Genomic DNA, 25903 nt, shown 5'->3' with positions numbered 1-25903 from the left:
GAAACTCTCGCGAGAGCCCGCGGCGCGCGCGCGCCCCGCTCCTCCCTCTCCCTTCCCCTCCCCTCCCCTCCCGGAAATCTCGCGAGGTTTCATCAGGAGCCCGGCTGACAGCGGGGAAAGGAGGAGAGGGAGAAGGCGATCTCGCGAGACTCTTCCTCGGAGTCTCGCGAGGTTTGCCGGCAGTCTCGCGAGACTTGCCGGGCGCGCCCCCCCCCCTCCCCCCCCCCCCATCCCGGAGCCGTTTCGCTTTGGGCCGTGAGCGGGGGGCGGCGGGGCCGGGGCCGTGAGGGGCGGGGGGCGGCGGGGCCGGGACCGGGACCGGGACCGGGGCCGTTGCTACGGGAGGGGGCCGGGGGGGGTTAAGGGAGAGGCGTGGAGGCAGCGAGGGCCCGGACCCCGCCTTCCCGGGCCCCCCCCCCGCGGCGGCGGCGGCGGCGCTGCCCTCCGGGCCTGGGCCCTCCTCGGATGAGGCGCTGAGGCCGGGCCCTTCCTCACCCCCCCCCCCAACCCCCCCCATCCCAACCCCGCTCCCCTCAGGCCCCGGGGCCGTGCATGGTGCGGGGAGGAGAGGCCTCAGCGCGCCTTTAAGCAGCGGGGGGGGCCGGGTTTGGGGCCTGCCCCCCCCCCCCCCTCCTCCTCCTTTCCTCCTCCTCCTCCTCCTCCTTGCCCCCCTCTCCCTTGGGGGGGGGGCAGCGCGGCCGGGGGAGGGATGCCCAACCCGGAGAGGCACGGAGGGAAGAAGGATGGTGGTGGGGGTGGTGGGGGGGGAGGCTCGCAGCACGGGGGGAGCGGCGGTAAGGAGAGGCACCGGGCGGCCTCCAGGCACAAGCGGCACAAATCGCGGCACTCCAAGGAAGGGCCGGCGGTGCTGGCGGCTCAGGAGGCCTCGGCGGCCCCGCTGGGAGCCGTGCTGAAGCCGTTGGTGGAGTACGACGACATCAGCTCGGACTCGGACACCTTCTCGGACGATGTGGGCCTCAAGGCGGAGCGCAGGGAGAACGAGGAGAGGAGGGCGGAGAGGAGCGAGAGGGCACAGAAGCACCGGCACCACCAGCACAAGAGGGTCCGCGAGCTGCTGAAGAGCAAGCAGGCGGAGAAGGAGAGGAAGCTGGAGAAGAGCCTGGAGGCTTCCAGCAGGGCCGGGGCGACCAAGGACAGGGTGTCGGGGTCCTCCAAGAGGCTCCTGGAAAGCGAGGAGCACCCCAAGGCGCCGTCGTCCAAGAGCAGCAACAAGGAGTCCCGCTCGGGCAAGGCTCACAAGGAGAAATCCCGGAAGGATCGGGAGCTGAAGTCGAGCCACAAGGAGCGCAGCAAGAGCCACCGCAAGCGGGAGGCTCCCAAGAGCTACAAAACCGTCGACAGCCCCAAGCGGAAATCCAGGAGCCCCCATAGGAAATGGTCGGACAGCCCCAAGCTGGACGACAGCCCCTCGGGAGCCTCTTACATCCAGGAGTATGACCTCAGCCCGCCCCGCTCGCACACCTCCAGCACCTACGAGCCCTATCGCAAGAGCCCCGGCGGCTCCTCGCGCCGGCCTTCCCTCAGCCCCCCCTACAAGGAGCCGGTGGCTTACCAGTCCAACGCCCGCTCGCCCAGCCCCTACAGCCGCCGGCAGAGATCCGTCAGCCCCTACAACAGGAGGCGCTCCTCCAGCTACGAGCGAGGCAGCGGCTCCTACAGCGGCCGCTCGCCCAGCCCCTACGGCCGCCGGCGCTCCAGCAGCCCCTTCGCCGCCAAGCGCTCCGTCAGCCGAAGCCCCATCGCCAGGTGGGTGCTCTCCGCGCCGCCTGGGGAGCGGGGACGGGGTGGCTGTGGGGCCACGGGGCTGGCGATCCCTTTTTGGGGTCGTGTTAGCGCCCTGTGGGGTGGTAGCGGGTCGGGGACCCGCGTGGGAGGGTTGTGGGGAGGCTCTTTGGGGTGCTGTGTAGGGTGGGGTTTGGGGAAAAACCCCCTGGGTGGCACCCAGCAGCATCCGTGGTGGCTCGGAGGAGTTTGGGGGTTGAATTCTGGCCCCTGGGGTTGAATTCTGGCCCCTGGTGGCCCCCTGCACGCGGCCTCGTGGGCAGCTTTGTGCTCCTCTGATCACCAGGCGCTCCCCCGCTGGACGCGCTCACCTCGTCCACCTGCCTCTGGGTCCCTCCCCCTGGTTGCTGCTGTGAAATCGGATCGGGCTCCTCAGGAGGCGGCTTTGTTTCGAGCAGGGTTTGCCCTTTCGGAACGGACCCATGCGTGTTTCCTTCCCCCGAATTAGAGGACTCCTCAAACTCCGTCTTTCCAGCCCAAACTTTTTCTCAGTGCTGGAATCGGGGCGTTCTGGGAGCAAGAGTAGGAACCGGGTGATTTTTGGCTCAACTGTAATTGTCTTTTTTCTTTAGACAGTTTGCTGCAGAAGGAAACTGTTCCTGGGAGGCAGCTCTCACTCCGTTTTATTCCAGGTGTTCGTTTCTCTTCCCGTTAGGCGCACAGACACACGGCCTGATGGTTTTTTTTCTAGCTGGGGATGGTGTTCAGAGAGTTCCCGGTGTCACCACGGGTGCTGTGGTGCTTTGCTGGCAGCTCCATGGCGATTAAGATGGGACCTGGAATGGGAGAGCTTGGAAACGCTCTGCCCCCCATCCCGTGCTCAAACAGGAGCCGGGGCTGCCTCCAGCACAGGTCCCAAGGGGTTTTGGGGGGGCTTTTGAGTTCAGGCTTTCCCCCCAGAGCTCTTCTTTTTGCCTCAGGAGCGCAACGTTTTGTGGTGGGGCTGAGCTCTGGGCTCTGTCCTGTGTCAGAGGCGTGTTGTCTCTAGCACCCGGAGCTGTTTGGTGAAATCTGCCTGCTCTGCTCTGGTTTTGTGTCAGGAAATTTTGTTTCTGGGTCACGAAATCTGCCTCTGCTTCAGCGGGCTGGGTTCGGTGCTGCCTTGCTGTGTGCACCCCAGAGGTACCGAGGGGCAGCTGCTGCCCATCTCCTCCCTCCCCTCGGTGCTTTTTGCCCTGCTGGCTCTCCCCATGGAAGTTGTGCTGTGGCATCTGTTAAATGTCCGTGTTCAGCCCCAGGTGGGGAAAAAAAAACACGTGGGAAGCTCAGGGGTGTGTGGAAGGGGTTCTCCCCTGCGTGGTCCGTGTCCCAGGTGAGCCTGGAGCTTGCTTGCTCGCTCTTCTTGTAGCTGGCGAGCTGAATCTGTGCTGAGGAACCACAGCTCCTCTTCTGATCTCACCTGGGAGCCACCTCGAAGCCCCTGGTGCTGCTCCCGGGGCTGACAAAGTTGTGGGAAGCTTCTTACGGGTGTCTGTGGCTCCGTGGCAAAGTGCTAGACCCCGAACCAAAACTGATTGTGAGGCTGCTCGCTGCTTGCACTCAGCCTGTGCCGAATTCGTTGCATCTCTGCCTTCAGGCGGTGCCCCACAGCTCTGCTCTGGGCCAGTAACTCGGTGCCATCCGTGCACAACCAAAGAAAGTTGGGCTGTGGCCTCAGAAACCACTCCTGACGTGAATCCTAGCGAAGGGACGGAGGGAATCGGGTGCGTTTCCCTTCCTTCGGGCAAACCCTGCGCTGTCACTCACCTTGGTTTCGCTTCGTTGAGCCCTCGGGGTCGGGTTGAAGCCCTCGGGGTCGGCTCCAGCAGCCGAGGGGCAGGAGCAGTGCTCGGAGCTCCTCGGGTGGCACACACACACCGTGAGCACCCAGCCGTGCCTGGAGCCCTCCGGGGAGGTAGCGCGGGCCTTTCTGGGGCACTGCTTTATTTCTGCTGCCTGGAAATAGCATTATTTTTTTTTAAGTGTTTAATTTCCACATCCAAAATGGAAGTTAGGAAGGTAGGAAACCGAAGCGAGGCGCCGTGCAGGCTGGAGAAAGTAAGGTTTGAGTTTCAAGCGGCAGCAGGGAGCAGCTTGCTCTCGGTTTGGGACAAACGGGGACGGTTTGGTGGGTCGGGAGGGTTTGGGGTGTCGGGATGGGATGCAGCTTCACACCTTGCAGCTGTTGTTATCATCACAGCTAGAACCAGAGGAAGGAATTGCAGCTGGGTCGGCTCGCTGAAGGTGGGGTGTGCTCTCAAGTCGGTGACAGGAGTCGGTGGCAGCTTCTGTCTGTCCGTCTGTCGAGCAGGCAGGGCGCGGGGCGTGCAGTTGAGCTCCCAGGTGCTGGTTTGCTCCTTGCTCTGCTGTTAGAGCTCGTGGTAAAGCACGGGGCAGCCCCTCGCCCCGCTCCTTCACCAGGTCCGCAGGCTTCCAGCACGCCCTTCTCACTTGGAGAGCAATTAACGCTCTTCTAATTGGGGTTTTTTAAATGGTTCCTCGGCGCTGACAGCTTCGTGCTAACTCAGGCCCGGTTAGTGCCTTGTATTTCTGGTTCCCAGCATCAGGGAGGCACCGAGGTGGTTTTTATCCCCGTTTATCTGCACAAAGATCTGCTTGGAGGACTGAATCTCCCCCTGCCCAGCCCTGCTGACTGCAGCAGGCTCCGGGAGCTGAGGGGGTTCAGGGGCTGCCTGGGGGGCTGCGGGTGAAGCCCTGGGGATGGTTCCGGAGGGCAGGAAGCATTTTTAAAAACCAAAATCACCTCGTGCACCTTCTGTGTCCCTGTAACCCTCCTGGACCACGCGGCAGCGGTGCAAGAAGTGTTGGGGAAGCGTCGTTGTGCTGCAGCAAGCCCGGCTGGGGCTGCTGGTGGGGCAAGAGGCAGGATTTGTTGTACAATCGTGGGACTGGTGCCCCTGGTAGGGCTGGAGAAGCCGAGGAGCTTCTGGACACCGTGCCTCTTCCCAGGTCTAACAGAGCCAGGAATGCCAAACGTGCCTAGAAACAGAGGCTGTGTGTAACACGGAGCTGAGGAGAAAAAGGGTGAGTGGTGTTTTAGGGAGGGAGGAGTGGAAGAGAAAAAGGTGAGTGGTGTAGGGAGGGAGAAGAGGAGCGGGTCTGGGTGAAACAGCAGCGGGTGAGCTGCTGGAAGGGCCTGGAGCCGCCTCCGTGCCAGGGTGGCAGTGGTGCTGGGGCCCAGCCCCATGCCCTGCTGGTGTCCTGTGAAGTTCCAGTAGGATTCATGCTCCTGGAGAGGTTTTCCTTCAGGTGGGCAGCGCGATCCTGTCCTCAGCGTGGCCCCATGACCGGCGGCATCAGTGCGACCATAGGGGATCGGGTGGGTGAGGGAGCAGGGAGCAGAGTGCCAGCACCTCCTAACCTCTCCCCAAAAAATGCAGCGGGGGATGCCGACCCCAGCACGGCTTGTGGTTGTGGTCAGCTACATCCTCCAGGGCTCCTCAGGAACATTTTAGTGGTGAGGGCACCAAGGAGCAGGGCTCGGGTGCGAGCTTTTGTTAAGTTTCCAAATTTTTGTTATCTCAGGATAATGCCAATTCTGTAGCTCTTTGGGTTTTCATCTTTAATTGTGTGGCTGCAGGTGAGCCAGCGTCTGCTGTGCCAAAACCCGTCCGTGACGGGGTGCTTTGAGGAGTTGCAGCTACTGCAGAGCTGCCTGCTGTCACCCTGCCTGCCTGCTGTCACCACCCAGGGGTTCAGGGGGGCTCGGGGGGGTTTTCCCTTCTGCACATACACAAATTCAACAAATTCAGAGCCCGTTTATTGGAGATGAAGGCTGAGACCCTCTGAACAGCCCTCAAACAGAATTAAAACTCAGTTTTTCTTCTCCTCAACCCCAGTATGCGAATTTAAGCTCTGATGGTGGCAAAAGAACCAGGGGAAAAACTAGCTTGAGGCGAGATGTGTCCTGAGGCGGCGTTCCCAGGAGGGCACATATTTTATCTGTTGTTTCCTCTGAAGCTGTACATAATTACTGTGAAAGACTTGTGTGCTGCCAGCCCATGGTCTGGACTCGAGTTTCTGTTCAGGACGTGCATCGATCTCAGATCTCACCTTTACCTGGGGGCTCCTGCGGTCTCCCTCCTTCACCCGTCTTAACAGCGTGCTTTGTAGGGGCACTGCAGGCTGGGTGGCGACCTGAAGCTCGTCCTCATGAACTCGTTTGGGTGTCTTCGGTCTCTCCTGCCAGGTGTATCGGCCTGTCTGGAGGAAATAACTAGGAAATAATGGACTTGTGGTGTTCTCAGAGAGCCGAGGCTGTTGGTGAGTAGCTCGGAGGCTCCGAGATGCTTTTTCACCTATCTCCCTCTTCTGTTTGCAGGAAGTCCGTGAAGTCCCGAAGCCGAAGCCCCGGCTACTCCAGGCACTCATCTCACAGCAAGAAGCAGAGGTCTGGGTCGCGCAGCCGCCATTCCAGCATCTCGCCCACCAGGCTGCCGCTCAACTCCAGCCTGGGGGCAGAGCTCAGCAGGAAGAAAAAGGAGCGGGCGGCAGCGGCGGCAGCTGCCGCCAAGGTGGATGGAAAGGAGGCAAAGGGCTCGCCGGTTTTCCTGGCTAGGAAGGAGAACAGCTTGGCTGAACTGAAGGAGCCCGGAACAGAACCTAAAAAGGTCGCCAAAACTGTTAAATCTGAAAAATCTTCTTCGGATACGGAGCTAGTGAACTTACCGTGTACAAACGCAGAGGCTAAAGCACCTGCAGAGACAACAAAAGTCAAGGCGGAGGAGAACTCGGAGAGGAAGCACCCTGCTCCAGTCAGAGATTCGAAACAGCCGGGAACAAAAGACTCAAAGCCTGTAGCAGCGGCCGAGGACCTTCGGTCTCCGAAAGAGCCGGACACGGCAGAGAAGGAGATCCCACCCCCGCTCCCTTCCATCAAATCACCTCCTCCCCCTCTGCCGACAACCACACCGCCCCCTCCAACTCCACCGTTGCCACCTTTGCCTCCGTCACCCGCGGTCCCGCCTTTGCCACCATCCCAACAGACTCCCGTTCAGGTCCCTCCTTCGGTCCCAACGTCTTTGCCATCTTCTTCCCACCCAAGGACGTCTACTTTATCCTCTCAGGTGAACTCCCAGTCCTCTGTCCAAGTCGCTACGAAACCACAAGTGTCTGTGACGGCTGCTATCCCGCACCTGAAAACTTCAACGTTGCCTCCGCTTCCGCTCCCCCCTCTTTTAGTTGGGGAAGATGACTTGGATAGGTAAGGTCCCACGGAGCGTCCTCGTTGAGTTTGCCAGCAGGCAGGTTCCTGGTTGCTCTGGGTGGGCTGACAGTCCCCAGCTCACCCTGCAGGGTCTGTTGAAGACTGAGCCTCGTGTAAGGATGCCTTGCTGCTGGGCCGTTCCTGCTTCTGGCTCCTCAGCTCTCTGCGGAGCCTCTCGTGGTCCCGTGCAGGTCGTTACGCGCGGTCGCAGTGAGGAGCAGGGGCTTGGCTTCTGTTTTCATGCTGGCTAGCAGAAATTTGCACTTTGTTTATATTTTTCATAGTAGTGAAACGCAGATCTAGCATTATGCACTCTGTGGTGTTGCAGCCATTTGCACAGACTTGCTGTGAAGCTGCTTTTTAACCTGATTTCTCTCAAACCTGTGCGTAGTAACAGGAAGGAGCCAACAATTCCAGTGTAGGAGCACGAAGCAGAGCTGTGCCTCTTCCAAATTCACTGAACGTGCAGTGCCCACACGTAAAGAAATGCCATGGGTTTGGTGTAACTCTCAGCTACCTGAGCAGTGATGTATTTATTAACCACTGCGTAGGCATGGCTTGTTTGAAAACTGTAAAAGTGCACCTAACTTCAGCTTTTTTGTCTTAAATATATATTTATATTGGTGCCTGAGGGCTGGTCTCCTGAGATCAGCTCTGAAGCTGTAACATTCCCAGCTGTAGCACGCAGGAGAGGAGGGGAACCCTACCAAACACCTGAAGTGGAAGTAGAAAGAAACGAAGAGGTCACTCCTGATATTTTCCTGCTTGGCCTGGAGTTCTGCTAACAACTTCAGTCTCTCCGGCCACTGCTGAAGATGTTTTGGTATCTCATTTGTTAGTGCTGCATGATTTTAGCAAGGAGGGCGTTACGTGATAGTTAAGATTTGCTCTAATTGCCCTGCGGTGTGAGTGAACACGAAAATTCTGATTAATTTCCTTGATTTTTGACTGGTTATCCTGGTGCTGGTGTAAACGAGGGCAGTGCTGTCCCTGCTATCAGCGCAGAAGTTAAACTCGTGCCTGTTCACGTTGCCCTTCCTCAGCTGTGCGACGTTGCTCAGCAAATACCTGTTTAATTTAAACACACCTGGGATGAGCAGTAGCTTTTAATAGATTCCAGACTTTTTCAGCTCAATTGCGTGCCTCAGCAGGATCCTGCTGCTGTGTTCCCCTGTTTCCAGCCACAAAAAGGGCTCTGCGAACACCGCGTGTTTTATTCTCAGCCTCGAGCTCCTTTTCCCTGCTCAGGAGTGGCTCAGGTTTGTGGAAATGGCTCAGGTTCATGCCTGCTGTCAGCGTGAACTCGGGAGGGTGGACGATGGCAGGGCTGGCCGTTAGCTCAGGGAATGGATTCGGGGACTTTTTGCCAGTAAGAGGATGGGGAAAGTCCCCTTGATCTGCTGAGGCCAGCGGGAGGTGCGTACGGCACCGCCTGCTGCAGAAGTTGGCTCTTCCTCAGCCTCGTTCTTAGGAGCAGAAGTTTTTAACTCTTGTTTTCACGTGCTTGGAGCGGAAAACCCTTCTGCTCTGAGGCCCTGCTGAGCGTAGGCTCTGGAAACGAGCTTTGAAGCACCCCAGGACAAAGTGCAGCCCCTTCAATTAGAGCCTCCCCAGCCTTTTGGCTGCCCCGCAGTCGGGGCGTGCCGTGGGTCCCCTCTCCTCCCTCACCTAGCGGAGCGGCAGGAGGGCAGAGGCAAGAACCAGGTGGTACAGACATCACCTCTGGTGTTGCACCAGCTCCTTTAGCTTGCACGGATTTTTGGGAGCCTCTGGCTGACTTCACAGCACTGAGAGTTAAAAACACAGACCCGAGTGATGGCATTTGTGCTGCCTGGGGGTGGGGAGGACAGGAGGTGGCTTCTGGGAGCCTTTGTCAGGGGCTGGCTTTTGGATTTTGTCACCTTGATGCTTGGGCAGCTCTGAAGTGTCCGTTCAGCCTCCTCAGTGCCGGGTGAGAAGCCCAAATGTCCTGGTGGTAATTAAAGCTCCAGCAGCCACCTCGTAGCACGAAGATGAGCGGCTGTAAGCTGCTAACAGGGAGCCTGGGGAAGGGAGCTGAGGCTGGCCACCAGTGGCTGGAACCCACAGGCACAGCTGTGCCCTTCCCAGGGAAATCTTTTGAAGAAATTGCTGTTCGTGCCTCTGGAAAGAGGCTGAGATCTCAGCAGGGTCAGAGGGCGTGTAGCAGTAGGTATTTGGACAGCACCAGGAGCAAACAGCTGCCGGTTAGAGGTGGATTAAACATGCAATCAGATAAGGAGCTGCCTTCTTGGCCCAGTGAGGGTCTGTAAGGCTGCCACCAGGGCAGCGTGACAGCACACGTGGGGGGGCTGCGAAGGGCTGGCCTCCTGGCTGCTGCCCTGCAGAACCTCCTCTGGGGGTCCTCCTGCTTTGAGGTCGCCTCCCTGGGCACCGTTTTGCATTCCCAGCTAACGGGGATGGAGCTGCAGCACGCACGGCTCTCCTGCTCCAGTTGTTTCTCGGAGCTTTCTTGATTTTCTTCCTCCTGGCAGCGCCTTTCAATGAAGATTTTCCTCCGGAGACCTGGCTGCTGGGACTCGTGGTGGCTTCTGTAGCAGGGGATGGCTGATTGCTGCCCCCTTCCTTTACAGAACACACCTCAGTGCCAGGACAGTGCCTTGCTTTGCCTCACTTGTATCTTCACTATATTTCACGAGAGCTTTTCCTGTTATTTGGGCAGTCTCTGGGAGGAAAATCAGACAAACGACCCGCTTCCAAGCGTTCATCTCAGCGGAGATGTCTGTGCTGATGAGCACTAGACCTGCTGATGCTGACAAACTGCAAACCTCCCGCTGGCCACCTAAAAAATGAACCTTGGGTTCCTACCTCTCAGTCTTCCTTTGCCTGGTGAAACAGATTTGTGTGTAGGAGAGCTCCTGCCAACTCAGCCCTAGGAATTCTTCCTGCCGTGTATGTACACAAGAGATGTACTCGATGTACGTGAATGAGCTTCTGATGCCATTGATAATTTAACTACACACAAAAAAAAAAGAAGTTAACTTCTGGTTTCCCAGCAGAAGTTAGAGCCGTGTGGCAGTCCTTGCTAAGAAGCTCAGAGCCGTGGTTCTGGGTTGGTATTTATAGCGATCCCGGCCAAGTCATGCGTTGAATTTCAGGGCAGTAAATGGACGAGAGGGAGGAAGTGAGGTCGGAAGGCGGTGCTGGCTGATAACCTGAGCAGTCGGGCAGGAACTTCAGAAGCAGCAGTTATTTGTGCACGTTGAGCAAGTGCTAGCTGAGGACAGCCACGTGTTTATTAGAAGATGATGCATTCAAACGTAACGCTCGTTTCCTGACTTCTTAGCGTTGTGAAATTTAAGGCTGTTTTCCAGTTTTATACGTGGCTATGCTAGTTTGGGGACTTAAACTTGGGCTCCTAGCTTTATGCTCTCAAATAGACAGCTTTAGTCCTACGGTAGAATGTTTGTTTGTTTGTTGATTGGCTGCTAAGTCTGATTCCTGTGTTGTATTAACTTTTCGGAGTTTAGTCCAAAAGAGATTCTTCCTCCAAAACCTGTGAAGAAAGATAGAGAGCAGAGACCACGACACTTACTCACGGACCTCCCGCTCCCTCCAGAGCTCCCTGGGGGGGATCCATCTCCTCCCGACTCCCCGGAACCAAAGGCAGCCACACCACCTCAGCAACCCTTCAAGAAGAGACCAAAGTAAGGCTTTCTTTCTTTTTTTTTTTCAGCTCTTTCAGGTTGTTAGGTTTTGTATTTCTTCAGAGATGTCAGCCTGGGTTTCCAAAGCTTTACGGTAGTGCTGTGGTGCACACTGGAGCTCCTAGAGGAGCTGACTATGTGCAGGGCACACACAACTCCCCTTGGCAGCAAAATTTATGCAGCTATTGAGACAGCGAGCTCCCCTGGTAATTTTTGTGCAAGGTGCTAGCTGCGCTTCATATAAACACTGGAAATTTGGGTTTTATTCGAAACAAAAGTTCCAAATAATAATTTTGTCTTACTGTAATGTCATTCTTTGAAATTTGTTAGATAAAGATAAGGCTTTGGTTCTTCAGGCTACTCTTGTTAAAGCCTGTCATGAGGTCTGTGTAGTAACCTGCGTGCCCCAGGAAGGCGGTAGCAGAGTGGTTCTGCCATCTCAAAGTCTGGGGATGTAAGGTGGTGTGCTAGCCACTTTGCTCGTCGTCTCCACGCTGCTTTGTACTCCTTATTTCCTCAAGAGGAGAAAAAGGGGGAAGATCAGATCCTGAGAGTGTTCTGGCTGGGGTGCCTCAGTCTCTGGAGTAGGATTTTCTCCCTGTGTGACAGTGCCTGGATCTGGAGAGCTGAGATCACGTAGCATAATTCATTAAACTCTTAAACGTACACAGCACATGAGAGCACAGACAAATTCTGCTGTTGTTCTTTAGGGTATAGCCCCAAGCGGTTGAACGGGGGTGTCTGAGGGGTGAGGTGGAGCACTCGGCTGTCTGACAGTCCTCTTGCCTCTTTCAGAATCTGTTGTCCTCGATATGGGGAAAGGAGGCAGACAGAAAGCGACTGGGGGAAGCGTTGCGTGGACAAGTTTGACATCATCGGGATTATTGGAGAAGGGACGTATGGACAGGTGTACAAAGCCAAGGACAAGGATACAGGTAAAGATCATTCCAGGCTCTGCAATGCTGCTGTGTGCCCAGCTGCCCTCTCTGCTCCTGGAATTGTGTATCCAGTGTGCACAACCGTGGCAGCCATAGATGCCAACTGAAGCCTTGTCGGGTTTTATTGTAGCTCGTGAAAGGGACTGGAGCTGTTTCTGGGGTGATTTGAGTTCACCTGTCTGATTTTCCACTAAAGCAAACTAGGAGGAGCCCCGGTGTCATCTGTCTTGTGTTGGTGTGATAACTTTTGACAGAGCTTTGCTAGCAAAAAACAGTGGGGTGGTAACTAAAGCAGCTCTGCTGTGTCTGGGTGGATGCTGGCCCTGCCTGTAGCGATGTTCAGCGTCCTGCTGGAAGCTCAGAGCTGTTAGCAGGGATGTGTGTGGAGGCTTTAACGCTGCCGTGTTCTGGCAGGTGAATTGGTGGCTCTCAAGAAGGTGCGACTGGACAATGAAAAGGAAGGCTTCCCCATCACAGCCATCCGCGAGATCAAAATTCTTCGGCAGCTGATCCATCGCAGTGTTGTTAACATGAAGGAAATTGTCACGGACAAACAAGATGCACTGGATTTCAAGAAGGACAAAGGTAGTGTTTGCTGCAGGGTGGGGCTGCAATTAGCCGAAGAGGTGTTGCAACTTCGTTTGTTTGTTAGTGTGAAATTAAAATCCCGGTGTTTGTAGATTTTGTTGTTGTTGTGTTCCTCCTCAGTGCCCGTTTCCAGCAAGTTTGGCGTCCAAATTTGGCCTTAACATCAAAGGATAGATCCTGGTTACTGTGCGTTGTCGCAGTGCAGAGGTAGAAGCAGGCTTAAAAGGATGCATTGCATTTTTTCCTGTAGGGTCAGAGAAGCAATTTTTGGGGAAAAAAAGCCTATATGGGGTCACTTAACACTGATTAGTGCTGGTAACTCACCGGCAGTGTGGAAAGCTTTCTGTCCTCTGCCACTGTGGAAGAATGGTGCAACAGCATCCCACCTGCTTTGGTTTGTTTGTGAACTTCCCCATCATGAGAGAAGGGGACAACAGAAGCACCAGTTCAAGGCGTGCATAGCAGAATAATTGTCATCAAAGTAACTTTAAAAATAAAAAATGGGTGGGTAAACATGGCTGTTTCAGAGGTAACTGATTTGTTCAAAATTTGGACATCCGGATTTCAAATGTTCAGCTTGAAAACACAAAAGTGTTTCAACAACTGAATGTACTTCCATTCTTTTTTCCTTTTCCTCCTTTCCCATTCCTTTTTTCCTCCTCTCTGGTCTTAATCATTCCTCTTTATTTTACCAGGTGCCTTTTACCTTGTGTTTGAGTACATGGACCATGACTTAATGGGGCTGCTAGAATCTGGCTTGGTACATTTCTCAGAGGACCATATCAAGTCTTTCATGAAACAGTTAATGGAAGGTCTGGATTACTGTCACAAAAAGAATTTCCTTCATCGAGATATCAAGTGCTCCAACATCTTACTGAACAACAGGTAACCTGGCAGTCGGCACGGTTCTTTCCAAGTTCCTTTCCCTGCATTCTCCATGGGTTCAGCTGAAAGCACTCGGTCGTTGTCTTCACTTTGAGGAAGCTTAGGAATAGGAGGTGTTGAACCCCTGTAAGAATACATTCCTGCATGTTTCCACCAACTGTTAGCTTTTGTGGGTGCTGCAGCTGGCTGAGAACACAGCTCCTTCTGCAAGGGAGAGCAGCCCTAAGAGCCTTCCATGTAACGTGCTGCCAGTAGCAGTCTCTCCACATCAGACCCTCTGCTTGCTGTTTTGCAGCTTCTTTGCAGCTTCTTGTAGTTAAGTTTCTTTTGTGTTAGCTTAAATTAAATAGATCTCCCTGTGCCCTTGGTCTCCATGGCGTTTTGGCAGAAATACCGTTTATTGGAAGTGCTGGTATGCAGGGAAACCATTGAGGGTTAAGGTCAAAAGCAGCAGCTCTCCCTGAATTCTCTCTTCTCCAGATAGTGTTTGGCAGTAACACAGTCTGTTGCAGAATACATTACGGTTATTCATTTGCTGTTAATTATCAAGTTGTTGTCTGGATACCCTTAGAAAACTTTGAACCTGTGAGAATGGTACTGCACATAGCATCCGCGTGTCTGGTTGTCATATAAGAACTTCTGAGAGATTGGCCTGTTGGGATAGTGAGAGAAATAGGATTGAATTACTACTTTTCGTTTCCTTTAAACATGAAATGGGGTCTGAAAAACTAAGACTGATAGAGCCAGAAGTAATTGCTGCAAATACTGCTTGGCTAGGCCTTTCTGCTACCTGGAGAGATTTCCTTCCCTTTTACTGCTTGCAGCACGTGAGCCCAGCTCAGTTCAAACCAGTGAATGTTTTTGTCTTTCAGTGGGCAAATCAAACTTGCAGATTTTGGACTCGCCCGACTCTACAGCTCGGAGGAGAGGTGAGGCTGGGGGTAGAGGAGAAGGGAAATGACTTACCTAGGTGGGATGAGTTCCTTTGTTCTTGATACTCGCGTAGTCCCTTCACTTGGAAGCCCTGGCATTGCCTGAGAAATGATTTCCAGCATGGTGTAAGTGCAATAACACAGTTCCAGCTGTCAGGAGAAGATCCTCCTGGCTGGTATTAATAGCCTCCCATTAGACACACCCATGAGGAACTGAAACATCTCTGCCTGCCTTGGACCACATTTTGCTCTGAGCTATTGAGGTCGGTCACTATTCAGTTGTGGCAGCGTGCTGCTGCCTCTTGCAGGTCAGGATTTTTCAGTCTTGAGTACCTACAACCCGCTGCCTGGTACATTTAGGCAAGATTATAAAAGCTGTGATATCTCAGCAGCTCTATTTAACTCAGGTGCTCTGAAAGTCTGGGCACTTGAAGGCCCACTGCTTCTACTTACATGCTAACTCTACGCTTTGGAATTAATAATTACCCTTTGCAAGGGTTTTATGGTTCTCGATGTCAATTTACGTTTGTTTCCATTCCAGCCGTCCATACACAAATAAAGTCATTACGTTATGGTATCGACCTCCAGAATTGCTGCTAGGTGAGGAGCGTTACACGCCGGCCATAGATGTGTGGAGCTGTGGGTAAGTGCCTGGCTTGTGTCTTCTGTCCTCTCTGGGCTGGGCACATCATGTGAATGGAGAGGTTCTGATGGAAGGTAGCCTCTGACTTGTGCTTATCTCTGAAAATCTGCTCCAGCTAGGCAGAGAGTGCTGTCATAGGATAGGAATACTTACAAAATTCTGTGCTTTAAGTAAGTAGGTGGCTGTCCCCTAAATAATACTATCTTTGGGCAGTTCAGCCGCAAAGATAAAAACTCTTCCAAGTGATTCGGAACCAAAATCTTGAGGATTCAACATTTAGAAGTGGGACTGGATTTGCTGAAGTGTGTGCATCCCATTGTGATATACGTGGGTAAACTTTTAGTGGAACTTAGTACGCAACAACAAAGGCATTGTAAAAGGCAGGCCCTCCTAATTACTTCTGGAAACTTTGGCCGTGAAGTCCAGTTGCTATTCGGAGTCCTGTGCCAAATGAGTGGGGTCAGCCCCGCGCCAGCAGACAGGTGCCTCTATCAGTCTGCTGCTATATTTGGCACTGATTGTCATTCCTACCAGAAGGCTTCAGGGTAGATGTTAAGGACTGACTGAGCCAGAGCTGCCCCCTCTCCTTTCCCTTCCAGCTGTACAAGTGCTGTGTGTGCGTTCTGTGGCTGTATTCTGTGCTTGGCCATGACAAACAGCAGGCTCCTGGCAGCTGAGGATATTTGGGCCCGCAGATATCCCCCAAATTGTGGCAGTGAAGTTGGAAGGATAATTGGGCTGAAATGGAGGAAAAAGAGGCCTGCCTGTTTTTCTTACTGAGCTGTTGGCACATCCTACTCTCCCTGCAAAGAGTTAGAGTGAAGCTCGTGATGTGTTAACCAGACTAGTGAGTGTATTTCCCAGCTGCATGGAATTGGTGACTGTACACGTAGGTTAGTTTGTCAGTCCTCAACTACAAGCCCCGATGCAAATAACTCTCCTTAGGCAAACCTGCTGCTGAACAGAAATGCTGCAGTGTTCAAACGATCGTCCCAAGGGTTTGCTGTCGTGACCTCTTGCTTTTCCTCTTTCCAGCTGTATCCTCGGGGAACTGTTTACAAAGAAGCCTATTTTTCAAGCCAATCTGGAACTGGCTCAGCTTGAATTAATCAGGTAAAGCATTGCACATGCATGCCTATGAGAAGAGGTACTGCAGAAACTGCTCGTGCACATAGTCGCTGTATTATAAGAGCCCTCTCTCTCTAATCTGCCTGCAAAAAAGGATCAGTAAATGACTGGAACTACAACAGTGAATAGTTAAGCATCTGGGTGTCCATTCCTACTATCGAGTGTCTGGCTACTAACGTATGCACCCTCAGTAAACTTTGCTGTAGTTAGCTGAGTGCAAAAATCATGACTTTAAATTACGTCTCGCTGAAAATTCATTTTGTTGGATGCTTTATAAACTTGGGTAAGCATTTTTTCTCTTCCTGGTTCCATCTTTTTAACCTGTTGTTTATCTAATCCTTGTCAAAGTGTGCACAGACCTGGGCTGTTGGTGTGCCGAGCTGCTTAGAAAGGGAATGTCGTCACTTGATTCAGTGACACTTCTGCTTCTTGCTGCGTTTCACCTGCTGATTTTACTCTGCTTTTCTGCTTCTCAGCCGCCTCTGTGGGAGCCCCTGTCCAGCAGTGTGGCCAGATGTCATCAAGTTGCCCTACTTCAACACTATGAAACCCAAGAAGCAATACCGAAGGCGCCTGCGTGAGGAGTTCTCCTTGTGAGTTTCCACTCAGGAAAGGATAAGCGTGGGGGTTACAGCCACATGTTACCTTGTGAGACAGATCCATCCCTCGGCTGTAGTGTACCTGGCAGGGTAGAGCAGTGCTTCCCGTGCTTATCCTGCATCCTCAGGCAGCCATGAGGGCTTCTCCCACCTGTGGAAGGCTGGAAGGAGCTCACTGTCCACTAAACAGCTGATCTGCCACATGCTTTCCAGAGGGACTCCCTGCCTCTGCGCACGTGGGACACTTTTAGCTGGGTCTTGCCTTGTCTGTCCGTATCTGGAAGTCACGCCTGGCAGCGTGGCATTCTCCCGGTGCTGAGGCTGTGTGACTTCAGAGATGTGCTCTCTGGGGGGAGAGGATAATCGTGTGATAAGCTTGTGGGACTTGTGGCAGGGCTGCGCTTCCTAAATGGGAAAAATGAGGCTAGAAATACTGTGGATCTGTTTCCTCTCATGATGTCCTTGAGCTGTGCATCCCTTAGTAATAAAAATCTGACCGTACGGACTTCTCCTGGGCGTGAGGTGGCTCTCTGGAAGCTGGCAGCTCCCTCAGTTCACAACAACCCCTTAACTCAGCCGTGTTTCCAACTCTCTGCAGCATTCCCTCGTCTGCTCTCGACCTGCTGGACCACATGCTGACGCTAGACCCTGGCAAGCGCTGCACAGCAGAACAGGCCCTGCAGAGTGACTTCCTGAAGGACGTTGACCTGAGCAAAATGGCACCCCCAGAGTAAGTTCCAGCTGGCATCCTCCCCGGTGGTGGGCTCTGCTAACGAGCTTTGGGAAGGAGTCACCGGCTTGGCCTTGGTTTTTCCCTCAGAATCAAGTTAGGATTTCTGGATTCGTTTCTCAGCTCTGCCCCTGGATTTGGAGATGGCTGAGCAGACAGCTCGTGTGGTCTCTTCATTTTTGCCTGAAACTGGGGCTGGTTTTATAAAGCTCAGCGTAATGCTCGTAAGGTGCTCTAAAACTTGGGAGATGTGAGAGCAGCACATAGTAAACCCCTGTCCTCTGTGCCATCGAGGCCAGGCCATGTTTATACGGCTTGTTAGTTGGCTAGGAGAGTGAACACCGCTCAGCAGTGCTGTTTGCAGCTCTTTTCTCCCACCCCAATTAGGCAGGCTATAAAATTCTGCTCTAGCTACTTTGCATGCGAGTACAGCAAGTGGCTTCTGAGGTTCCCCTTCCTTCAGAGTTAGTCAAACGAGTTGCTTTCTTAAAGCCACTGTGCTCACAGAGCTGGGTGTAAGTTTGCTCACGATGGGTGTGTGTGTACTGTAGCGAACCCACTCCATTCAGGAGCGAGACCTCAGTGCAGATCACCTGATTCACAGGAAACTGAGCTGCCTTTCCTGGTCCTAGCACTCACCCCTTCTGGGTTTAATGGTAGGGCTGCAGTCAGAGGAACATCCCTGCTTCTCTGATGGCACTGATAGTTTTCTGTGGCCTTCAAATGTTTTTTGTTTTTTTTTTTTTGGTGCCGTTTTTCTTACCTGCTGAGTCTTGTTCTCTTCCAGCCTTCCCCACTGGCAGGACTGCCACGAGCTGTGGAGCAAGAAGCGACGGCGGCAGCGGCAGAGCGGGATCGCAGTGGAGGAGCCACCGTTATCAAAAGTTTCTCGGAAAGAAACTACCTCTGTTACAAGCACAGACACTGTCAAAAACAACAGCAGTCCTGTGCACTCACAGCCTGCCCAGCTCAAAACAGAGCCTGGCGTTGGAGATGCAGTAGGTCAGTGCCTCGTCTGGCCTGTGAAGGGCTCCTCTTGATACCTTGCCTTCCCTCTGTCTGCAGTTTCCTCTGGATGTGGGCTGCTTGAGTCTCTTCAAGCCAATCTCATTCTTTCACCTCCATTTCTACACAAGGGGCATTCCAGAATCTTCCTTTTTTTTTGTTTTGTTTTGTTTTGTTTTGTTTTTTGTCTGCTCATTGGCTACAGAGCATTCTGGCTGGTCTTCAGAAGTCTTAAGAGTTACATTATCGGCTCCTAAGCCTGCTTTCACAAAGAATAATGCGAGGAATCCTGGAGTCACTCTGGCCAGCAGAGTAACAGATACCAGGCTGGCAGGAGCAGCCATCTAACGAGCGTGCAAATGAGCTGGAGTCTGATCCTGCTGATCAAATTATATAAAGCTTAGGCATGGGAGATAACAGACTAGGGGTTGGTGGGTAAAAATGTCTATTATTGAGCGTTATTCCTTAGAGAAAAGATCCTCTGGTCTTAAAGACTCCCAGGACTGGGACTTGTGCACTGTGACCAAAACGCCTTCAACCTTCTGGTGTCCCAAAAATAGTTGGAGGGGAGGGATGTTGATTCCAGGAATGTGGAGATGCACAGAGCTGCCCAGACCGTTCCGATTGTTCTCTAGAAGCCTGAGGAAAACCCATATGCGGGCTGAAGATTCCTTTGTGTCAAATGTTGAACAGACAAGTAGCGAGGAAGACAGCTCTTGCTCGAGGGAACACAACCCATGTGTTCGCTGAAACATGGCAGATGGACCAAAGGTGCTGCTTGGATTAACAGAGAGAGGAGCGAGTGGCAGGGCATGGGTTGTGCACCAGGAAGGGAAGCTGAATTTGTAAGGGAAGATTAATTTTAAGCTTCTAAAACCAACCCAGCGCACCGTGCTTGCCAAGGAGCTTGGCTCGCAGGGTCGGTGTGAAAGGGACACCCGTGTCACTCAGAGGGCTCTCTGGTCCTGCGTGGTGCAGAGGGAGGTGATGCCATTTAAAGGAGGCATTTCAGACAAACTCGCAGCTCAGGACGGAGCCCTCTGATCCCAGGCCAGCTTTTCGTGAGGAATCGCTTTCAGCTTGACCTCATTTATTTGGCTGCATCAGCGGAACACGCCCTTCTTCCAGCCCAAACAGCAGCTTAGCCCTGTCCCAGGAAACCTGCTTTCGAGTGCAGGAGGCAGTTCTCCTGGGCCACGGAGCACTTCAGGGGCCTCAGGAGGAGCTGACTGCCCTCATTTGCTGCCCTGATCACCCCTGAAACGGGCTCAGGTCTCAATCCCACATCTTGGCATCCCACATCGTGGCTTGCTGCCACGACCAGGGCTGTAGGTGCTGTGATTTTGGGATGACCTCGGTTAGTTTACAGCCCCAAGGCGGGGGGGAGGTTTGGCTGAGCTGGTGTTAACGAGCAGCCACGCGTGGTTCTGTGAGGTTTGGGCGCTGACAAAGCCTCCCTGCTCCTAACAGAGCAGAGCTGCAGCCGTGGGTGAGTGCAGTGTGTGAGCAGTGCCACGGGGTGCTGCTGCAGCGCTGTTCGGAGCCCATCGCAGGCTGCAGGGGGCTCGCTGATGGGGAAACCTGAGCAAACAATCTCACCAGCTCCAGGAGGAGGATTCCACGCCTTCCCCGGGCCCGTGGAGAAGGTGTCGGCTGGTGCAGTGCCACGATTACTGAGCGGTGAGACTTCCCCTGACCTTTCTGTGATGCTTCTCGTGTTTCCTGCAGGCCTCGGAGACATCACCCAGCAGCTGAATCAGAGCGAACTCGCTGTTCTACTGAACTTGCTGCAGAGCCAGACTGATCTGAGCGTCCCCCAGATGGCCCAGCTGTTAAACGTACACTCGAACCCAGAGATGCAGCAGCAGCTGGAGGCTCTCAACCAGTCCATCAACGCTCTGACGGAAGCCACCACGCAGCAGCAGGAGTCTCAGGCGGCGGCGACGGCGGCGGCAGCAGAGGAAGCCATAGAAGAGCCACCCACGGAGGCCCAGCCACTGGAGGAGCAGGTGACTCCAGAAGCAGCCGGTGCTCAGGGAGAAATGCAGAACGTGCTGGCCGTTCTGCTCAGCCAGCTGATGAAGAGCCAGGAGCCTGTCATAACCCTGGAGGAGAGCAAAGGGGAGAAAAGCAGCGAGCAGCGGGGGCCGAGGAAAACCCCGACAGTGCATCCGGAGGAAAGCACAGGTAAATACTCACGACCCTAGCCTGTGCATCTTGGGATGCTGTTCACTTGTTTGAACAATTAGGCACTCGTATGGAAGGCTCTGTAGTTTAACTGCCCGGGAGGAACCGAGATGTTTGGAGGATTGTGTCAGAGGGAGGCTCGTGAAGCGGGGCAGGGGGTGAGGATGGGAGGAGCTGGGGGCTAGGATGTGGTGGGCAAGCACCAGATTTCCAAAGGCAGACACTGACCCACTCCCTGCGGTAAGCACTGGGCTGTTAAGGAGGTTTTTAACAACTGCAAAGAGCCAAAACACACCTACTGGTCTGCTTCAGGTCTCCAAAACACGAAACCCCATAATACCCCACTGTGAGTGGGTCAGTGAAGATGAAAGGCTTTGCTTTTTCCCTAAAAAAAAAAAAAACAAAATGAAAGGGGAAGCTTGTGGCAGGTCAGTTCTTCCTCTGATGCTCCTAGCAGCTGCTAGTCTGCACCCTGTCATTAGTTGCTGTTATTCCACACTGGGTTTACACACTCAGGTAGGTTTTTTTTGCACAGGGCGTTGGGTCTGCAGCCGTGCAGATTTCCCTGTCTTACTTAGCCCAGCTATTTTTGCACCGTTCCCGTCCTGTTTTCCTGCCCACTCGAGAAACAAAACCAAAAAAAAAACAAAACAAAAAAAAAGCGCAGAGAGGATTGTAAATATAGCATGAGAACTGAAATATTGGAGAGTGCTGAAACGGGAGGCTGGTTGCCATTCTGCACACGCTGTGCATCCAGCTTCAGCCTGCCTGGTCCGTACGTCCTGGTCTGACTCGGACGAGCACTGAAATTCAGCAGCTTCTGAGGTTGAGCCGCACGGCTGGTCCTTGTAGAGCGAGTAAGAGGCATGTTTAAAGACCTACTGTATCAGTGATCTCTTGGATTTCCTTCTCAGAGGTGAGTGTAAATATCTCCATGTCTTTTTTTTTTTTTTTTTCTGTTGATTTTTTGAATTATTAGCAACATCCTGTGACGACCTCACCAAATTCTAGAAGCGCCTCCTGAGTATGTCTCAGACTCTCCAGGGAGCCTCTTTTGGCCCGATACACAACTCCTCTGCAATGTAGCTGAACGTGCTGTGTTCTCGTGCCTTCAACACACCCGCCCACCACAAGCCAGTTGTGATCGTGCTTTTTTTTTTATTTTTTTTCTTTTTTTGCCCTAGTACTGGAAGATAATTAGGTTATTGTAGAGCAGATTCAATTAAATAACGTTGTTCTCTGTTTATAATTATTTTAAATGCTATGCTGTCCCCAAATCAGCTTGGCTTTAAAATTACCTGAAGATTGTTTTTCTGGATTTCAATACAATCTAGTTTTAAAGTGGACTGACGGATACGGGTGGAGGGGTGGTCCTGGAAGACTACTGGTTTTCACAATAAAGTTTGACCTTTTTAATAACCACTTTTGCACATGATTTGAGGATCTGATTCGAGTAAGGCGTTCGTGGCCTCTTGTGTCATCGCCAGTAATAGCTTTTAATCACCACCTAGCCGATCCTGGTGCTGAGTGAGGCGCAGGCAGTGCAGGGCTCAGGACTGGAGCGTCCTGCGGGCGGCTGCCTTGGCAGGACAGGGCCCGAGCTCTGCTCTGGGCTCCTCACATCGCCTCACCCGGCTGCTTTGTTCTCCTGCAGGCTCAGGGAGGCGAAGCAGCAGGAGCAGGGCCGGCGGGGGCGTGCTAGGAGGGTGCTTTTGTTCTTAGCAGGAGGGATCCTTTGGCTATAGGAGTGCTTGTTGCTTCGGGTCTGAGCCGGGAGGGGTGGAAAGGGGGAAAGGGGACGGGCTTGCACGTGTGGCAGGGCAGTCGGTGCTATGCAAATGGTTGGGGGCTGAGATTGTTTGGGGCTGTAGGCTGGAGAAGTTCTTAAAAGGGTCGGGGAGCAGGAGAAGCCAGGAAGCCCCTGGTGTAAGGAGCCCTGGAGGCAGAGAGGGGACACGGCTGGGGACACAGCTTGGGGGCAGCTGTCCCCTTCCCATCAGTGTGGGTACAAGCAGGAGCTGGTGCTGGGGCTAGGACATGGGATGGGGTCGGGGCTGGCTTTGGGGCTGTTTTTTGGGGCTGGGTTTTGCTCTAAACCCTTCACCAGCTCGGTGGCACGCGTGTGCCACCGGTGTCCCTGTGGGCAGGAGGCCCGTTTCCGAGGTGCACGAGCTATCCGGGGCTCACATCTGTCTCCCTCCCTGCCTTAGCCTTTGATCGGGGAGCAGGAATTCCCTCTGCGGGTGCCCAGGTGTTAGGGCAGCTGCTGCTGACTAGGTGGGAGCGTTGGGGAGCCCTTAAGGGAGGTGTGTGCTGGGCTTGCAGCGAGATCCAGCCCCTAAAATCCTCCGCCTCCCTTCCAGCGCATCCTGGAGAGCAGGCTGGCGTGCTGTAGGGCTCTTTGCTTTCTTTTTTTTATTATTTTTGTTGGTTCTTTTGGTAGAAATGTATTTATATCTGCTCGCGTGCTTTTTTAAGACGGTGTTTAAAAGGAGTAACCCTTCCACAGCATGTCCTCCTCGCATTCTCCCACCAGAGAAGAGACCCCCCGAGCCCCCCGGACCGCCGCCGCCGCCGCCGTTGCCGCCTCTCTCCGAAGGAGACCTCTCCAACGCAGCGCCGGAGCTGAACCCAGCCGTGACGGCTGCTCTGCTGCAGCTTTTTTCCCAGCAAGAGGCAGAGTCGCAGAGCCACGCGGCGCACGAGCACCAGGCCTCCAGGTCGGCGGACTACGGCAGGTCCCACTCCTCCAGGACTTACAGCGCCGAGGGCTCCGAGGGGGGATTCGGGGCCGAGGAGCTGAACTCGGGCCAGACGCTGCTGGAACCTTCTGCCCAGCCTCTGGGGAAAAGCAGGACCTTTTTGGGCTCCGTGAGCCACCTCGGGGAGACGAGCAGTTACCAGGGCATGGGCTCTGTCCAGTTCCCAGGGGACCAGGACCTCCGCTTCGCACGAGTCCCCGTAGCCATACACTCGGTCGGGCAACCCTTCGCCAAAACCGAGGGGAGCAACAACGCCGCCGCCACCACCACCACCACCACGCTGCTGCACCCGGAGGCCAAAATCCAAAATTACGGCGAGCTGGGCGCAGGGACGGCCGCCGCCAGCGGGGCAGGAACCGGCCACGCATGGGGTGCCCCCAGCCAGGCTGTGCCCTACGGCAAGGCTTACCGAGGGCCCGGCCGAGTGCCTCCGCGCGGGGGACGGGGCCGAGGGGTTCCCTACTGATCCCCGTCCTCTCGCCCTCGCCTCTCCCTGCCTCGCCTTGTGGCCGTGAGTGAGATTTGGGTCAGAGCCAGGGCTGGGCTGCGCTCCCCGTTGCGTTTCTTGCTGCGACGTCCCCTGCTCCCGGCTCGGGGGGGCGCGCTGGGAAAAGCTCTCGTGCTTGGGTAGTGACAAAAAAAAAACAAAAAAAAAAATACCACCATGGTGAGGTTTCTGCCCTGAGCCAGCAGAGGAGGTGGGGGGGGAGCTAGTGAAAAAAGAGGAGGAATGGGACAAACCAGCCGCGATGGAGGAATGAAATAAAGGAATTTCGCAAGCTGGGCTGCGGCGCTTCTCGGAGGGAGAAGCCAGGGGGGCAGGTAGGGGCAGAGGGAGAGCCTGCTTCCCAAAGCGATGTTTTCAATCCCCTTAAAAAAAAAAAAAGGAATAAATAAATGGAAATATATCACTGCAGGGACACTGGGCTCAGTTGTCTTGGCTGTGGACAGCCCGGACGGGGCACTGGCTTGTACTCAGACCTCCCCACCCCGCTTCCTTCCCACCCAGCCCCTTCCTCGCTCGATTCCACGTTGAGGTTCCGACCCTGGTGGCTCTGGGGCACTTCTCTTCTGACAGTAGCCTTAGAAAATTGGCTTTCGGGAGGGGTCTCTTTGAGTTTTGTACCTCTCCTGCCCTAAAGTTGCAGTGGGAAGCGTTTTTTTTTTGTTTTTTTCTTTTTTTTTAGATGCTCGAGAGCCGAAGCGAACACCTCACACAGAAAATACGCATTCTTTGTCAGTCAGGACTTCCAAACCGCTGGGAGAATTAAAGTTTGAAAACAAAACCAACGCCGAATGTGGTGGGGAGGCTCCAGGAGGCTGCCTGTGGGGCGGGCAGCGGCTCGGGGCCGCAGAAACCTTTTTGTTGGGGAAGTGTCCCCGGGAGTCCCCCCCTCCCGCAGGGCGCTGCGGTGCCCATTTCCATGAGACTTTGACAAGAGAGACAAATAAACCAGAGGTACATATTTATAAGGTTTTTTTTTCCAAGTAGGCCTTTCCTATGGAAAACAGAGTTGTTGAGTTCACAGGCATTGCGGCAGCTTTTGGCTTTATTTCTTTTTTTCCCCCCCCCCGATGCGCCCGGCCGGGAAGGGCGAGCGGCTCCTGCTGCGCATCCCCGGCGTGGGTCTGGGGTTTGGGGCAGCTTCTTGATTTTTTTTTTAATTGCCAGTTTATGCCTGACGTGCTGGGGGGGGAGGGGTTGAAGAGAAGTTGTGTAAGACGCAGAGCGCGCTAAATAAAGCAGTCACCTCTCCAGAGTTGTTTTTTTTTTTTTTAATTTATTTTTTTTTTCTCTCCACCGTGCAGCTGCCAGCGCTGGTGCACGGTGGAGCTTTTGTTGTTGTTGTTCTGCCTTTTCCTCCCGAGCCCATCCAATTTGGAAGGAAAAGTCGTGTTCCAGGGCTGAATCCTCTTAGGAAGCGGATGCCTATTTATTATCTTTCCAAATTTGGCTTCTCCCCAGAAAAGCCCGACGAGGACGGAGCCTTCCTTAACCCAGCAGGGCAGGAGCGGCCTCCCCAGGACCTGGCACGGCCCCGTGAGCTTTTGGGGTCGAGCTTGGGGTGATGCCGGGGCTGGGGCGCACCACGAGGCACCAGCCCCAACTCTGGGGCTGCTCAGGTTTGCAGCAGGGACCCCAGGTGGGCTCCTGGCCCTCTGCGCCCCGAGCAGGGGACAGAAATCCCGGACTTCTGTCCCTTGTTCGGGTCCGTGGCTCTCAATGCTCCCTGGCAGAGGCGTGGGCAGAGCTGGGGGCTCCTCCACCAGTGGCTCTTCCAAACTGGTCCCACCACCAAGCTCCCAGTCCCTGCAGACAGAGTGAAGGCTGCAGGTGCCAGGGCCAAGGATTTGGTCCCAAATTTCACCCCATGTTGCATGAGTGCTGGGGGGGGGTGCTCGCCCTCCTGCAGCCTCAGCATCCCCTTTTTCTTTTTTTCTCTTTTTTTTTTTTTTGAAGTGGCTCTGTACAAAGAAGACAAAAGGATTTACCGAGGGGGGGGAAAACATGCGTTGACAGGATTTAGGAAGCGATGCAGCTTGCAGACAAGCTGTTGGAGGAGCCCACCCCACCTCTCCTCCCAAATTTGATGGCGTTGGGGTCGGTGCCCGGCGGGGAAGTGGCTGGCCGGGCTCTCTCTGTACCTCTCCCGAGTTCCGTTTCGAGCCCTGAGCGCGCCTTTTTTTTGGTTGTACCTTTGTCTCTGTACAGATATTTTGTAATATATTAAAAAAAAAAAAAAAAATTTCTTTTCAGTTTATAAAAATGGAAAGTGGAGATTGGAAAATTAAATATTTCCTGTTACTGTA

The 25903-nt window shown here is 54.0% G+C and overlaps 1 protein-coding gene across 3 annotated transcripts; it reads left to right on the top strand.

Moving 5' to 3' along the window:
* Positions 1–318: 318 nt before the first annotated feature.
* On the top strand, positions 319–25903 carry CDK12 (cyclin dependent kinase 12). 3 transcript variants are annotated; one of them, XM_084496689.1, is made up of 14 exons: positions 319–1767; positions 6125–7006; positions 10519–10695; positions 11491–11630; positions 12048–12218; positions 12917–13106; positions 13979–14035; positions 14580–14681; positions 15717–15794; positions 16286–16402; positions 17007–17138; positions 17926–18140; positions 19872–20330; positions 22867–25903. In XM_084496689.1, exons 1-14 carry the CDS (start codon positions 710–712, stop codon positions 23556–23558), a joined length of 4470 nt encoding a protein of 1489 aa, XP_084352815.1. In that variant the 5' UTR covers positions 319–709; the 3' UTR covers positions 23559–25903. The 3 variants fall into 3 exon arrangements, with proteins under 3 accessions (XP_084352815.1, XP_084352814.1, XP_084352816.1); XM_084496688.1 differs by having other exon boundaries at positions 22840–25903; XM_084496690.1 differs by lacking the exon at positions 22867–25903 and adding an exon at positions 21310–21752 and having other exon boundaries at positions 321–1767.

Source organism: Aythya ferina (assembly GCF_964211825.1).
Source record: "Aythya ferina genome assembly, chromosome: 23".
In the NCBI taxonomy this organism is placed as follows: Eukaryota; Metazoa; Chordata; class Aves; order Anseriformes; family Anatidae; genus Aythya; species Aythya ferina.
The sequence above is the reverse complement of the archived record's forward strand: the minus strand, read 5'-3'. Positions and strand labels throughout refer to the sequence as shown.

What these genes read in the sequence shown, in the direction of transcription:
- CDK12 (XM_084496688.1), top strand. Translation starts at nt 710, where the DNA reads ATGCCCAACCCGGAGAGGCACGGAGGGAAGAAGGATGGTGGTGGGGGT. An exon ending in AGCCGAAGCCCCATCGCCAG is followed by an intron (nt 1,768 to 6,124) that starts GTGGGTGCTCTC and finishes TTCTGTTTGCAG; the next exon opens with GAAGTCCGTGAAGTCCCGAA. An exon ending in TGGCGTTGGAGATGCAGTAG is followed by an intron (nt 18,141 to 19,871) that starts GTCAGTGCCTCG and finishes TGTTTCCTGCAG; the next exon opens with GCCTCGGAGACATCACCCAG.